The following is an 11284-nucleotide window of genomic DNA, read 5'->3' on the forward strand; positions in this document are numbered from 1 at the left end:
TGATACTGTGCTCGCCGGAACCAGCATAGGATATGTCGTAGGCAATGCGAGGTAAGGCTAAGCCGAGGGTAGCATGTGCTTCGGGGTGGAATGGCTAAGTGGCTTGCTCAGAAATGCTGCGAAGACTGGGCGGAGTTGGTTGAGCGCTCAGCGCGCTTGGAATCAGAATGTCAGCGATGGTGGCTCGTCATGGGCGGACATCAGATGTTGGCTGTGTCTTGTCGGCAAGAAATGTCAAGACCAATCCTCAAGAGCGATATGGTCGGCGAGTTCCGGCCCGAGAGTTTGGGTGGGCTCTTGCGGCAATACGATTTGCCGGATACTCACAAGACGCTTCGGACGAGCAGTGGTCGCTTGACTTCTTGATGCAGACGTCTGGTGGTGGAATCATTAATGTGCAGGTCAGGTCAGGTCAGAATGGAGTCGCAGGACTTGCTCAGCAGATCTCGAGTAGTAGTCACCACAACGTGTCACGTCACGTCTCTGCCACCACGGCTGAATTTGAAGTGAAAGCGAAGCCTCCCTGAACCTTGCCCTGGCCACCTCCTTTCCCGCCTATGCCGCTCCGCTGTTCGCTGTTGCTGGTTGCACATGTCACCTTCACCATCGAATCATGAATTGGCGCGCAGTAAGGGAATTCATTCAGCACATGGGAGATTCGGTGGTTGTGTGAAGGCGCAGGAAGGCCGCGGATTGTTGTCGTTCGCACACGGTCTTGGGACAAGGCGCAGCTCGGAAGTTGCCGCAAGTCACGCTCGCCGGTGATATAGAATATTGCTTGGTCGAGAGGCGCGTGTAGAAGCGCAAGAATACAGCCGTTCACTACAGAACACCCCCCCCCCCCGGAAGGAATTGATAAATGATAAAACACCAAGTGTTGGAATATCGCAGGGTCGTCGCTGCGATGGCGGGGATGTCGTCGAGAAGATCGGTTCCAGTCCATCGTTCTTTCCTTGTCAAGGACAAAAACGTCTGTGCGTCATTGTCAAGAGCAACCTCACTTCCCCACCTTCCACCTCGGACAGCGCTACACATTCTGTCTGATGTCGCTGACAGTGCATCGCGATGCTTTCATCTCAGCCTCTTGCCTGCACAGATTGCGAGGCACAGTCGCGAATTGCGCAGGCCGCACGCACCGCACTGTTCCCACCACCAATCCTACCGACAGGCAGCCAGCAAACCCGTCAACGAAGAAATCTTGGTGCCTCCGCTACTCTGAAGCGTAAAGCCTATGATTTAGCACCAAGCATTCACATCTTTGCTCATTCGGACTTGACTGACGCTGTTGCGTATGTCCTTGCCATACCGCTTGATAGGCCTGACTGACGCTTCCGCATAGTGTCAACATGACTGCGGAGCTGGCTAGGCTTCACCGAGATGTGAAAGTCGATTTGAATGGTACAATCAATCGGTCGAGAGCATCGCATGACCAGACGCCCGCACACCAGTTCCATCGTTTCTTCGATCTGCCAGCCGAGATACGGAATTACATATACGAGCATGTGGTCAGCAAAGATTCTGTACTACGCCTACGCTGTTTCGTTTTGCCTGGCATTTGCAGAACTTCGCAGCAATTGCGACAGGAATCGCTCCCAATCTTCTTCGCCCAGAACCATTTCGTGGCAGAGGTGAAGACGAACTTCGAAGGTATCTCAGCATGCCCCACGCATGGCTCTCACGCTCAGTACATTACATTCCACGATTTCTTCCGCTTCAAATTGGCTGGAAAGCTGGACCTCAATCGGGTCGTTGACAAAATGCTTCGCCTCTGCCATCCCAAGCTGATCAAGGTCAAGAATATCGATTTCTGCATGATGGCAGTCAATCGTCGGAAACGGCGTGACGAGCAGTACCGCTACGCCATTCTTTCGGTCCGAGATGGGCGACTGGATAAAGTCTCGACGCACATCAAGGAAGGCAATGATCCCGAATATACGAAGCACCTCAAAAGAGTGCTGAGTCAAGGTCGGACAGTCCTGGATCAAATAACGTCTGATCCTGACTACGCCGGGCTTGACATGACACAACTGCGTGATGTGGCTGCTACTTTTGTTGCAGACCCAAACGAGCGTATGAGTCGTCGACGGCCAAGACAAAATGCAGCAACCGCCGTGCATCCGCATCGTTCTCTTGATTCTGGAGATAAGGAGGAAAATGCGGATGAGTTCGACTTGCCAGAACCTGAGACGTACTTTCATGAAGTTGCCGTCTCAGATGGAAATGAGTTCGCTTTGGCAAACGCCGAGCTGTATTTCGATGGAATATAACATGGCCTTGTGAGGATGCAGGCGCTTCACATGATCGTAGAGGATTCGGCATTCCCTCCTATACCTTCTCATGCTCACTCGTAGAACTGCTGCCAGGCTTAAAGTTCCCCTCAGTCCTCACCCTACTAATTCCGCTCTTCGTCAAATGCAGTCCCAACCCCTCCTCTCCATGCTCATGCCTCGCAGCACCCTTCCCAATCTTCGCCAAACTATCCCTCATCAAAAACTCATAATACCCCGTAGCAAACAGCGTAGCCGGAACATTGACCAAAATCGCAATCCAACTATACTCATGATAAGAAAACGCCTCCCCACCATAAAAAATCGCAGCCACAATCCTCGTCCCCAAATCCCTCGCCAAATTCGTCGAAATCGTGATCGGTGCGAATCCCCATACCATAGCAGCATATGCCAAACCTATCACGAAAGGGGCGGAAGCTCCGGTTATGAAGGGGTTGGCGGGATCCAAACAGGCCCAGATTATGATTCCGATGTAAGAGTCTACGAAGAATTCGATCAGGAAGAGGTAGCCGAGATTGGTTTGGTTGGGTAAGGGGTAGGCGCAGAGGATTGAGGACATTGTTGGGACGGAAGATTCTCCAGCGGCTCGTAGTTCGGCTTGGAAGGCGCTGAGTTGTTGGTGGTACAATCCCATGAGGAAGAGGCCGGCTATGAAGGCTCCGAAGATTTGGGAGAAGATGTAGGATGGGACCTAAAAGAGTGGTGAGAAATGGGAGTTGTTTGGAGGTGGAGGTTTTGGCGATAATGACGTGTCTGTCCTACCTTCTTCCAGGGAAAACCTTGCCAGACTGCGAAACAGATTGTGATGGCTGGGTTGAAATGTCCTCCGGATGTTGGAGCGCAGGTGATGATTGCGAAGGCAATGCCTAGTGCGAAAGCCCAGCCGACTTCGAAGAAGCTGCCATATGCTGGATTGGCTTTGTTGAGGACCATCGATGCGACGGCTGCGATGCCAGGAAAGACGTAGAAGAATACGCCGGTCGCCTCTGCCATGCATTCTCTTAGCCATCTTGGTCGTGACCTTTCGAAGTTCAGTTTGCGTTGAGACACAGGCTTGGTAGCGACGACATGACGAGCGTAGTGCTGGACTACTGCTTCTGTGGCTCCGAGTTCGAGATCAAGCGTCTGGAGACGCTCCATGTGGCTGTTGTCGCTCATGGCGATGCGATTCCTGCTTCCTAGAGATCGTTGCCACGTGCGTCAATGGAATAGAAAGATCTAAGAATCGCAGAAAAGCACGACCAAGGTAGGAGAGCAGACCGGAAACGGCCTACATATCCATCTAGCCTCGAGGAATATAGGCGCAAATCGCCACGCAACGTCCATCTGCTGAACACGTTCCGGCTGAAGGATCAAGCGAAGCATCAAAGACGTTTCCTGGATTCTCCTGCATACTTCGGTCGATACGTCGCCGGAGTGTTACATCAGGTGCCCGCTCGCAGTGCGATATGTCCGCAGACCATAGGCCTCCCGACCGTGAGCGGCTTGACCGGCACGCATGTCTCCACAACGACATGCAGAGATCATGCTAGTGACTAGTCTCAGGCGTGAGACGGCCTGCGGTGGGAGTACCATCAATTGAAGGATCAATCCTCGGCTCCGATTGCTTGAGCAGTGTCAAGAGATCACGATGAATGCTCGAAGGCTGTGATCTTGGACACATTGGATGTACTTATTTCTTCAAAATGGCCAAGCTTTTGTTCCTGGCTGTAGGGTGAGCTTGTCTGCGCCGTGGCAGCAGCAGCCATGCGCGGGTCTGAGCTTGGATGTCGCACAGAACAGGTCTCTTGTAGCGACGGTGACGGCAACAACGGTAGCGACATTCCACCCCTCACCGATGATCCTGCTTTGAGAACGCTTCAATGAGATGGTCATCGAAGGTCAAAGTGGCTCTCATCACGAAAAGACTGATTGACAGCAAGTAGTGCCTGGCGTCCGCATGGTTGATCCTTGTCACATATGGTGAGATGTTCGGTCAAGCGATGCGGTTGGTCGACTTCAAAGTCTTCCCCGTGGGACTCCAGCTTTTCGGTGGAGCCGGATTTCCGCGCAAAATCCGTCCGCTTGTCAGCGCTAGAAGCGACCGGCATACCAAGTCGGCATAGAGAGAGCGAAAAGCGGACTTGACGATGCTTAGGGCAAGTTGGAAAGAGTGCTTGGGGCATAAAATTTGTGCATCTAGCAGTCGTCAATTCCTGAACGCCTCTGGGTATCGTAGTAGCACAGTCGTCTCCATCATTAATAAAGTCAGCAGCCGGAAAGCATGGCCCCCATATGTCGTCTTCTTATCAATCATCGTCTTCGTCGCTGGTAGCTTCGTGATTCTTCTTGGTTTTCAGCTTGAACTTGTCGAGCTTGCTCTTGCTCTTCTTCGACAGAGCGGAGGCTCCGTCACTTTTCTCTGCGCCGCTTTCCACAGCCTCTTCCTCTTCCTCGTCACCTCCATCCTCGACGGATGTCTTCGAAGCATTGGCATAATCTGGTCTGGCGACATCTTCGAAGCCCTTGGACTTGAGAACGCTTTCGAGCTCTGGTAGAAGTGTGATGACCGCATTCAACTGCTCAGTGCTCAAAGCCGTGCCCTGCAAGTGCGTCAGAAGCAGGTATATATTGATCAACTCGGCTTTAAAGGATTCAAAGTAGTAAGAGGCAGCAGGATTACTGATATGCGTAACCCCGAGCCTCGGAATATGGTGTCTCGTTTACCTTTCCTGGCAGCATCTTTCCATCCTTCTCATAGTAATCTCGGATATTGATTAATGTCGTCTTCTTGTATTCGGACACAGTGAGACGCTTCCTACTAGAGATCTGCAGCCCGTCAGACGTCTTTCGGGGACTTATGTGGCGTATCGATGCGCACCTCCCAGTAGACCTCCCCATCCGCGCCCTTCTGCATTCCGCCATCTGCTTTGGCTCCCTTGCTCTTCTTGGACTTTGGCGCGTCTTCTACGAAGCCACCATCGTCCTCGTACTGCTCCCCGGCGGCGCGCTTGGGCATTTTGGATGAGTAAAGATCCAGCAAGAGTCGCTATGTGACGAAAGTCCAGCTTCAGGAGAATGTTGAGACTCAAGAGCTTGTCGCGTTTGGCGAAGCGTTCATGAACGTACGCGTCTGCACGTGAGCGATTACGTCATAGTGGTAATTTCCTGGTCCTCTACCATGGCGCATGTGGCCGATATCAGTTGCGAGTGTCCAACCTTCATCATTGAACACTCGTACATGTAACGTTTGTGACGCGTTTCGAGAGGACGATGAGAACTACAGCCACGACAAGGGCATTCCACCGTCGGGAACAAGTGGAGAGGCTGGAGTTCTTGGCGTTGTGCTGATAGTAGATGGCCGCTTCCGTTGATGGAACAGTTCCGTCGGCCAGCATCGGCGTGAGTCCGCAAGCTCTTGTCCACAATACAAGATACTCATATCAGCAAATGTAAGAACGCTTCTCTTCCCATTATCGGGGTTCCCGCTGACTCCAAGTCCAACACAATGGCTCAGAATGTGGCACTCATAACAGCAGGCACTGCCGGTTTAGGCGCACAGATTGCTCGTGTGCTAGCCCCTGATTTTCGAATCGTAAGTGCAGAATGCTGCAAGAAATGTCTCAAGCGGCTAAGCAGAGACGTCAAAGGCTATCAACTATGCGAACAACCAACAGCGAGCCACAGACTTGATCACAGAGTTGGAAGGCATCCCAAGCAAGCATCAGAATGTACAACAGCCACGTTTTCAGTCATTCAAGGCAGATGTTGGCGACAAACAGGCCGTTCAACGAATGGTGAAGGAAGCCGTCTCCGCATTCGGACGCTTGGATGTCGTTATCTCAAATGCCGGCTGGACGAGAATAACCAATTTCTTAAACTTCGAAGAAGGTCTTGACGACGATGACTGGGACAGATGTTTTCTTTATAATGTCAAAGCACATCTTTGGCTTATGGCTGCCTCGAAGGAGCACTTGGAAGCCACCGAAGGAGCATTCGTCACCACGGCTTCGATCGCCGGAGTCAAGCCATCTGGTTCAAGTTTGCCGTATGCTGTCACCAAAGCTGCGAGCATACATCTGTCGAAATGTCTGGCTGTCATCTGTTCGCCCAAGATCAGAGTCAATTCTGTAGCACCTGGCTTGTTATTGACCGAATGGGGAATGAAGTTCCCAGAATCCAAGCGAGAAGCTGCGAGAAACGCAACAAAGCTCAAGAGGCTGGCAACTGTTGAGGTGAGTGAGTCTTTTGATCTGCTGTTACGACGAATTGCTAAAGGCAAGCACAGGACGTGGCGGAGCAGGTGCGTGTACTTGCTTTGAGTCAATCGATGACTGGACAGAATATCGTCCTGGATGGTGGAAGCTCTCTTTGAATGGCGGGCGGCCGATTTTGTTTGCTAGAGAAGATGTCGTCCATGATCGCGTGGAAGCCAAGGCACTGAAGCGTCAACGCAGCAATCAGCCGTTCAAGATCGGACATTTTCCCCCGACATGCCAGCTTCGCTACAGCAACGCTGCGTAACGAAGCCTTGCATATGGCCCCTCGGTCGTCAAGCCAGGTCCTCTTGATTTGTATCAACCAAGTCGGCGTTGTGCCGACCAGCTAAAATTATGTATCACGAAGGAAGATAGATCGTCATCCAGTTCTTTGACCATCGGTTCGAAACACGCTACTGAACACGAAGCATACCCATAGTGTTCAGCAAGGCACTACACAGCCTTGCGTACGACGTCTCGTTCAGTAGAAGCGTTGCACATGAACAAAGCCACATGGTTCTGTAGAAGTAACAATGTGGTGTGGTCTGCCGTGGTACAAGGGCAAGACCATGCAAACCTCTGTCATTTTGGTAGCACTTCCGGACGGTTACTCGCGTTGGACACGCAAGGAACCGCATGTTTGGGTCTGATTTTAAGATGAGGGAGGCGCGTGCGTTGATGTATAAGTTAACAATCTCCTTCCGCTGCGGCTGCGCGTTGTTTGCACGTACCTCAACCAGGTCTTTACCTCAAGCGAGCATTCAGCATCGTTTTTACAGTCCAGACATACCAGAACCAGGCCATCAGCACAATGCGCGCCATCATGTTGCTGCCAACAATGCTACTGGCTGTGCTCTTCGACTTTGCAATTGCGATGCCCGCTTCAGAAAAGAGCACGCTGGAAACGCGGAAAGAGACGAAGATTCTTGCGCCTACAACTGTTGGACTATACCTTTGCACCGATGCGGATTGGAAGGGCGAGTGCGAAGATCTGCAGCGTGGACCAGGACTCTGCAGTACGGAAAGCCCTTGAACGCGAAGAGCGGTGTCTGGTTGCTGATCGTGAGAATCATAGTCAATCTTCCCGAGAAGTTCGCGGGCAAAGTCAGCTCAGTCGGACCAGATTCTGAGGTATCGGGATGCACGCTTTTCGAGTGAGTCTCTTGCGTGCGGCTGGTCAAAAGCGCGGGTTGCTAATCAAGAACGCGATGGCAGAAAAGTCAACTGTTCAGGTGTCGAGCTTTCCGGCCTTGTGAAACCTGGCGAGAGCAATCTTGGTGCGAGTCCGCAAGGAGGGAAATTCAACGACTTCTTCTACAGCTATATCTGTTACTGAAGAGGAGCACAACAGGGCCGAGGGCGTCTTGCGATGCATACCAAACGCACAGTGATAGAGGGACACAGCTGTTAATGCACAGTAGCGTAGCATAGCAAAATGGTAATGGTAATCTCCAGTCTCCTGTCTTGAGGCTGAAAACAACTTACATAAGCGTGACGTGGGGCTAGTCCTAGTCCCGGTTCCTGGCAACCTGGCTGCACATGTGAAAGTGAGATGGTAGGCAACAGGATTCTGCTTACATCTGCTGCTATCGCGTGCCTGTATCGAGTACTTCTTCACCTGGACTTACTCTTGGAAGGCGCGGCTTCCTTGATCTTGAGAACAAAGCCACCATGTTCAACCGCAACGCGCTGTTCGGAGGCAGACAAGAAGCACCACCAGGACAACGACAACCCATCCGACCCGATCAGCCTACTCCTCCGCCCTCTCAGCGACGCTCGCCTTACGATCAAGAGCCGAAGTACGATTCGCATCCCCCGCAACCACAACACCAAGCAAGGAGAATGCAGCTCCAGCCATGCACCTCCCCAAAAGAGTTGATCTTCGCAAATGCATGCGGTGTCAGTCCGCAGGATTTTGGGACACCGCGAGACGGAGGTGATCTGTACCTGCTCATCAATCGACAGTATGTACTGTCTGCGCGGCCTCATCCGCACGTGCAAAGAGGGTGAGTCGCATCAGAGCAATTGACGAGAGCTGAGCTTCGTGCATGGAACACAGTATCAGTGCCTACGATGTGGATTTGGGGAAGGCTGACTGTTTATACACAGACAAATTGGCATGAACGACTTTCAGAGAACGTGGATGCAGGTCGCTCTGACCGACATCGTAGAAGCAGAACCATACGATCCGTTCACGCAAGGAAGTCAAGCCTATCTAGGCAATATGGATATTGAAATCGGGTTTGCAACGAGCAAGGTACCACAAACACCACCTTTAGACCAGGATGAGCTGGCAGCAGGCGTATACAACGTGTTCAGGAACCAGATTTTCGCCCCAGGACAGAGCTTCGGCATGGACTTTCGAGGTCTTAAATTCCGATTGACAGTGCGGACGGTGGAGCTTGTGGACCTGAAATCGCTGAAGTCCTCCGGAGGCCAAACGCAGCAGACTCATCCCGAAGCAAGAGGCATCCTCACTCAAGAGACCGTGATCAATTTCTTCAAGGATGCAAAGTCTCCAATCCAGCTCAAAGGCTCGACCAGACGCCCTGCGGCCAACTCGGTGATCCGACCGGATTTTAAGTTTGAAGACATGGGAATTGGTGGTCTCGACAAGGAGTTTAGTGACATCTTCAGACGTGCTTTCGCAAGTCGGATATTCCCACCAGGCCTTGCAGAAAAGCTTGGAATTCAGCATGTACGCGGTATTCTGCTCTATGGACCTCCGGGTACTGGAAAAACGCTCATTGCACGACAAATCGGCAAGATGCTCAATGCCAGAGAGCCCAAGGTCATCAACGGTCCCGAAGTACTGAACAAATATGTTGGACAGTCTGAAGAGAACATTCGAAAGCTCTTTGCAGACGCAGAAAAAGAGCAGAAGGAGAAAGGAGACGAATCTGGGCTGCACATCATCATCTTCGATGAACTGGATGCTGTGTGCAAGCAGCGTGGCTCAGGCGCTGGTGGAGGTACTGGCGTTGGAGACAGCGTGGTCAATCAGCTTCTCTCCAAGCTGGATGGTGTGGAGCAACTCAATAATATTCTCTTGATCGGTATGACAAACCGAAAAGATATGATTGATGAGGCACTTTTGCGATCTGGACGTCTGGAAGTGCATATGGAAATCAGTCTACCAGATGAGCCGGGTCGCCAGCAAATCCTGAAGATTCACACCACGAAGATGCGAGACAATGGCAAGCTCGCGAGCGACGTGAACTTGGCCGAACTGGCGAAGCTCACGCGCAATTTCTCTGGAGCTGAAATAAGTGGTCTGGTGAAGTCGGCCAGCAGTTTTGCGCTCCAGAGGCACATCAAGGGCGGCACAGTCGCAGCACTTTCGGATGATATCAACGAGATGCAAATTCATATGCAGGACTTCCTTAATGCCCTTGAGGAGGTGAAGCCACTGTTTGGTGTCAGCGAAGACGTTCTTGCAGACTGCGTGGAAGGTGAGATCATTCCCTATGGACCACAAGTGGACAGAATCCTGGAAAGTGGACGCCTCTACGTGGAGCAAGTTAGAAGCGGAGCAACCAGAGTGCACTCTGTGCTCCTGCACGGACCCACTGGAAGCGGAAAGACTGCTCTGGCAGCTACTATTGCTGTGAGGTCAGAATTTCCGTTCATCAAACTCGTCCGGCCTGCGGATGTGGTCGGGATGAATGAGATGCAGAAGATCCAGCATCTAAGCAAGGTCTTCACGGACGCCTACAAGTCACCCTTGAACTGTCTGGTACTGGACGATATTGAGCTCCTGGTCGATTGGGTACCCGTAGGGCCACGTTTCTCCTCATCAGTACTTTCAGCAATCAAAGCATTGATGAAGCAACCGCCACCGAAGGGTCGCCCACTGCTCATTCTAGCGACTACTTCTCAACGCTCAATTTTGCAGCAGCTCGAACTGCACTTCGGCTCTCACATCGCTGTCCCGACACTACAGTCTCAGCAAGAGCTTGCCGCGGTCATGCAACATTCCAGGCAGTTCAAAGAAGACGACGTTCGCCGTGCGATTGGCGACATTGAAGCTACTTCAGGTTCCAAGAAAATTGGAGTTGGCATTTCTCAAATCTTGTTGGCGATCCAGACGGCTATGCAAGATCCTGATAGGGCTGGCAGATTCTCTGAGCTCATCTGTGAGGCGATTAATGATAACATTGCTTATTAGATGATTTGATCGACCTCATAGAATGGAAAGCCATCGCATCGATGCAGATTCAAGCGATTCGAATCCATATTCAGCTTAGAAATTCATATCGGATGGCAAAAATAACAATCGCCTTTAGCTCAACAATCGACGTACCTACCGATGGCCGATGCAAGTCTCGAGGTTCGAACTTGAGGATACATTGATTGGATGCTTTTGGCGTGTGTGCTATGCATGTGAAAGCATCTTATTGCGCCTTAAATGCTGGGGTTAGCTCTAGTGAAACGATAAAAGCATTCATGTCTCGGTCGTAGCCAAGTCGACATGGTCGTGTACTGGAGCAGCGAGTTGGTCCAGTTTGTCTCCACTCGGTTAATCATGACTGGTTGGGATGATGGGAATGGATGCCAAGATATTGCTGTTAATTCCCTCCATCCTCGTTCCTCCCTATATACTCGATACGTCACAACCGGATCAGTCCAACAAGTCCTCCCACCCGCTATCATCTGAGGATTCCTCGCTTTCCTGCTCATACCCGGTATCATCGACCTCACTTTCAACCGCCTCTGTAGAGTATGCAGTAGACATCGCCTCCTCAGCAACTCATCCTG

At 51.6% G+C, this 11284-nt stretch overlaps 6 protein-coding genes across 6 annotated transcripts; 3 read left to right on the forward strand and 3 right to left on the reverse strand.

The window, feature by feature from the left end:
* Positions 1-73: 73 nt before the first annotated feature.
* Positions 74-2948, forward strand: MYCFIDRAFT_208263 (uncharacterized protein; the record flags this gene model as incomplete). Its single annotated transcript, XM_007930222.1, has 11 exons — positions 74-213; positions 240-289; positions 331-378; positions 407-479; positions 508-661; positions 686-761; positions 800-955; positions 993-1055; positions 1097-1289; positions 1340-2248; positions 2289-2948. 11 exons carry the CDS (start codon positions 74-76, stop codon positions 2299-2301), a joined length of 1875 nt encoding a protein of 624 aa, XP_007928413.1. The 3' UTR covers positions 2302-2948.
* MYCFIDRAFT_165933 (uncharacterized protein) lies at positions 2228-4106 on the reverse strand. Its single transcript, XM_007930223.1, has 2 exons — positions 3051-4106; positions 2228-2979 (listed from the first exon to the last, which is right to left on the reverse strand). The coding sequence occupies exons 1-2, from the start codon at positions 3444-3446 to the stop codon at positions 2326-2328; spliced, it is 1050 nt and encodes a 349-aa protein (XP_007928414.1). The 5' UTR covers positions 3447-4106; the 3' UTR covers positions 2228-2325.
* Positions 4107-4576: 470 nt separating this feature from the next.
* MYCFIDRAFT_89755 (uncharacterized protein) lies at positions 4577-5286 on the reverse strand (the record flags this gene model as incomplete). The annotated part of the gene is made up of 3 exons (XM_007930224.1): positions 4577-4870; positions 4995-5096; positions 5149-5286. The coding sequence occupies 3 exons, from the start codon at positions 5284-5286 to the stop codon at positions 4577-4579; spliced, it is 534 nt and encodes a 177-aa protein (XP_007928415.1).
* Positions 5287-5775: 489 nt separating this feature from the next.
* MYCFIDRAFT_63127 (uncharacterized protein) lies at positions 5776-6642 on the forward strand (the record flags this gene model as incomplete). Its single annotated transcript, XM_007929855.1, has 3 exons — positions 5776-5862; positions 5918-6502; positions 6556-6642. The coding sequence occupies 3 exons, from the start codon at positions 5776-5778 to the stop codon at positions 6640-6642; spliced, it is 759 nt and encodes a 252-aa protein (XP_007928046.1).
* A 1521-nt stretch (positions 6643-8163) lies between these two features.
* Positions 8164-11149, forward strand: MYCFIDRAFT_49254 (uncharacterized protein). Its single transcript, XM_007929797.1, has 2 exons — positions 8164-8532; positions 8636-11149. Exons 1-2 carry the CDS (start codon positions 8198-8200, stop codon positions 10692-10694), a joined length of 2394 nt encoding a protein of 797 aa, XP_007927988.1. The 5' UTR covers positions 8164-8197; the 3' UTR covers positions 10695-11149.
* Positions 10106-11261, reverse strand: MYCFIDRAFT_208266 (uncharacterized protein; the record flags this gene model as incomplete). Its single annotated transcript, XM_007930225.1, has 2 exons — positions 10106-11102; positions 11158-11261. 2 exons carry the CDS (start codon positions 11259-11261, stop codon positions 10931-10933), a joined length of 276 nt encoding a protein of 91 aa, XP_007928416.1. The 3' UTR covers positions 10106-10930.
* Positions 11262-11284: the final 23 nt, after the last annotated feature.

The sequence above is a fragment of the Pseudocercospora fijiensis genome (assembly GCF_000340215.1).
Source record: "Pseudocercospora fijiensis CIRAD86 unplaced genomic scaffold MYCFIscaffold_6, whole genome shotgun sequence".
Classification (NCBI taxonomy): domain Eukaryota; kingdom Fungi; phylum Ascomycota; class Dothideomycetes; order Mycosphaerellales; family Mycosphaerellaceae; genus Pseudocercospora; species Pseudocercospora fijiensis.

Bases quoted from the DNA above. Each gene is read 5' to 3' on its own strand.
- MYCFIDRAFT_165933 (XM_007930223.1), bottom strand. From the start codon at position 3,446: ATGAGCGACAACAGCCACATGGAGCGTCTCCAGACGCTTGATCTCGAA. The intron at 2,980-3,050 runs GTAGGACAGACA...CCACTCTTTTAG, and splicing joins AAGGTTTTCCCTGGAAGAAG to GTCCCATCCTACATCTTCTC.
- MYCFIDRAFT_49254 (XM_007929797.1), top strand. From the start codon at position 8,198: ATGTTCAACCGCAACGCGCTGTTCGGAGGCAGACAAGAAGCACCACCA. The intron at 8,533-8,635 runs GTGAGTCGCATC...GTTTATACACAG, and splicing joins CATCCGCACGTGCAAAGAGG to ACAAATTGGCATGAACGACT.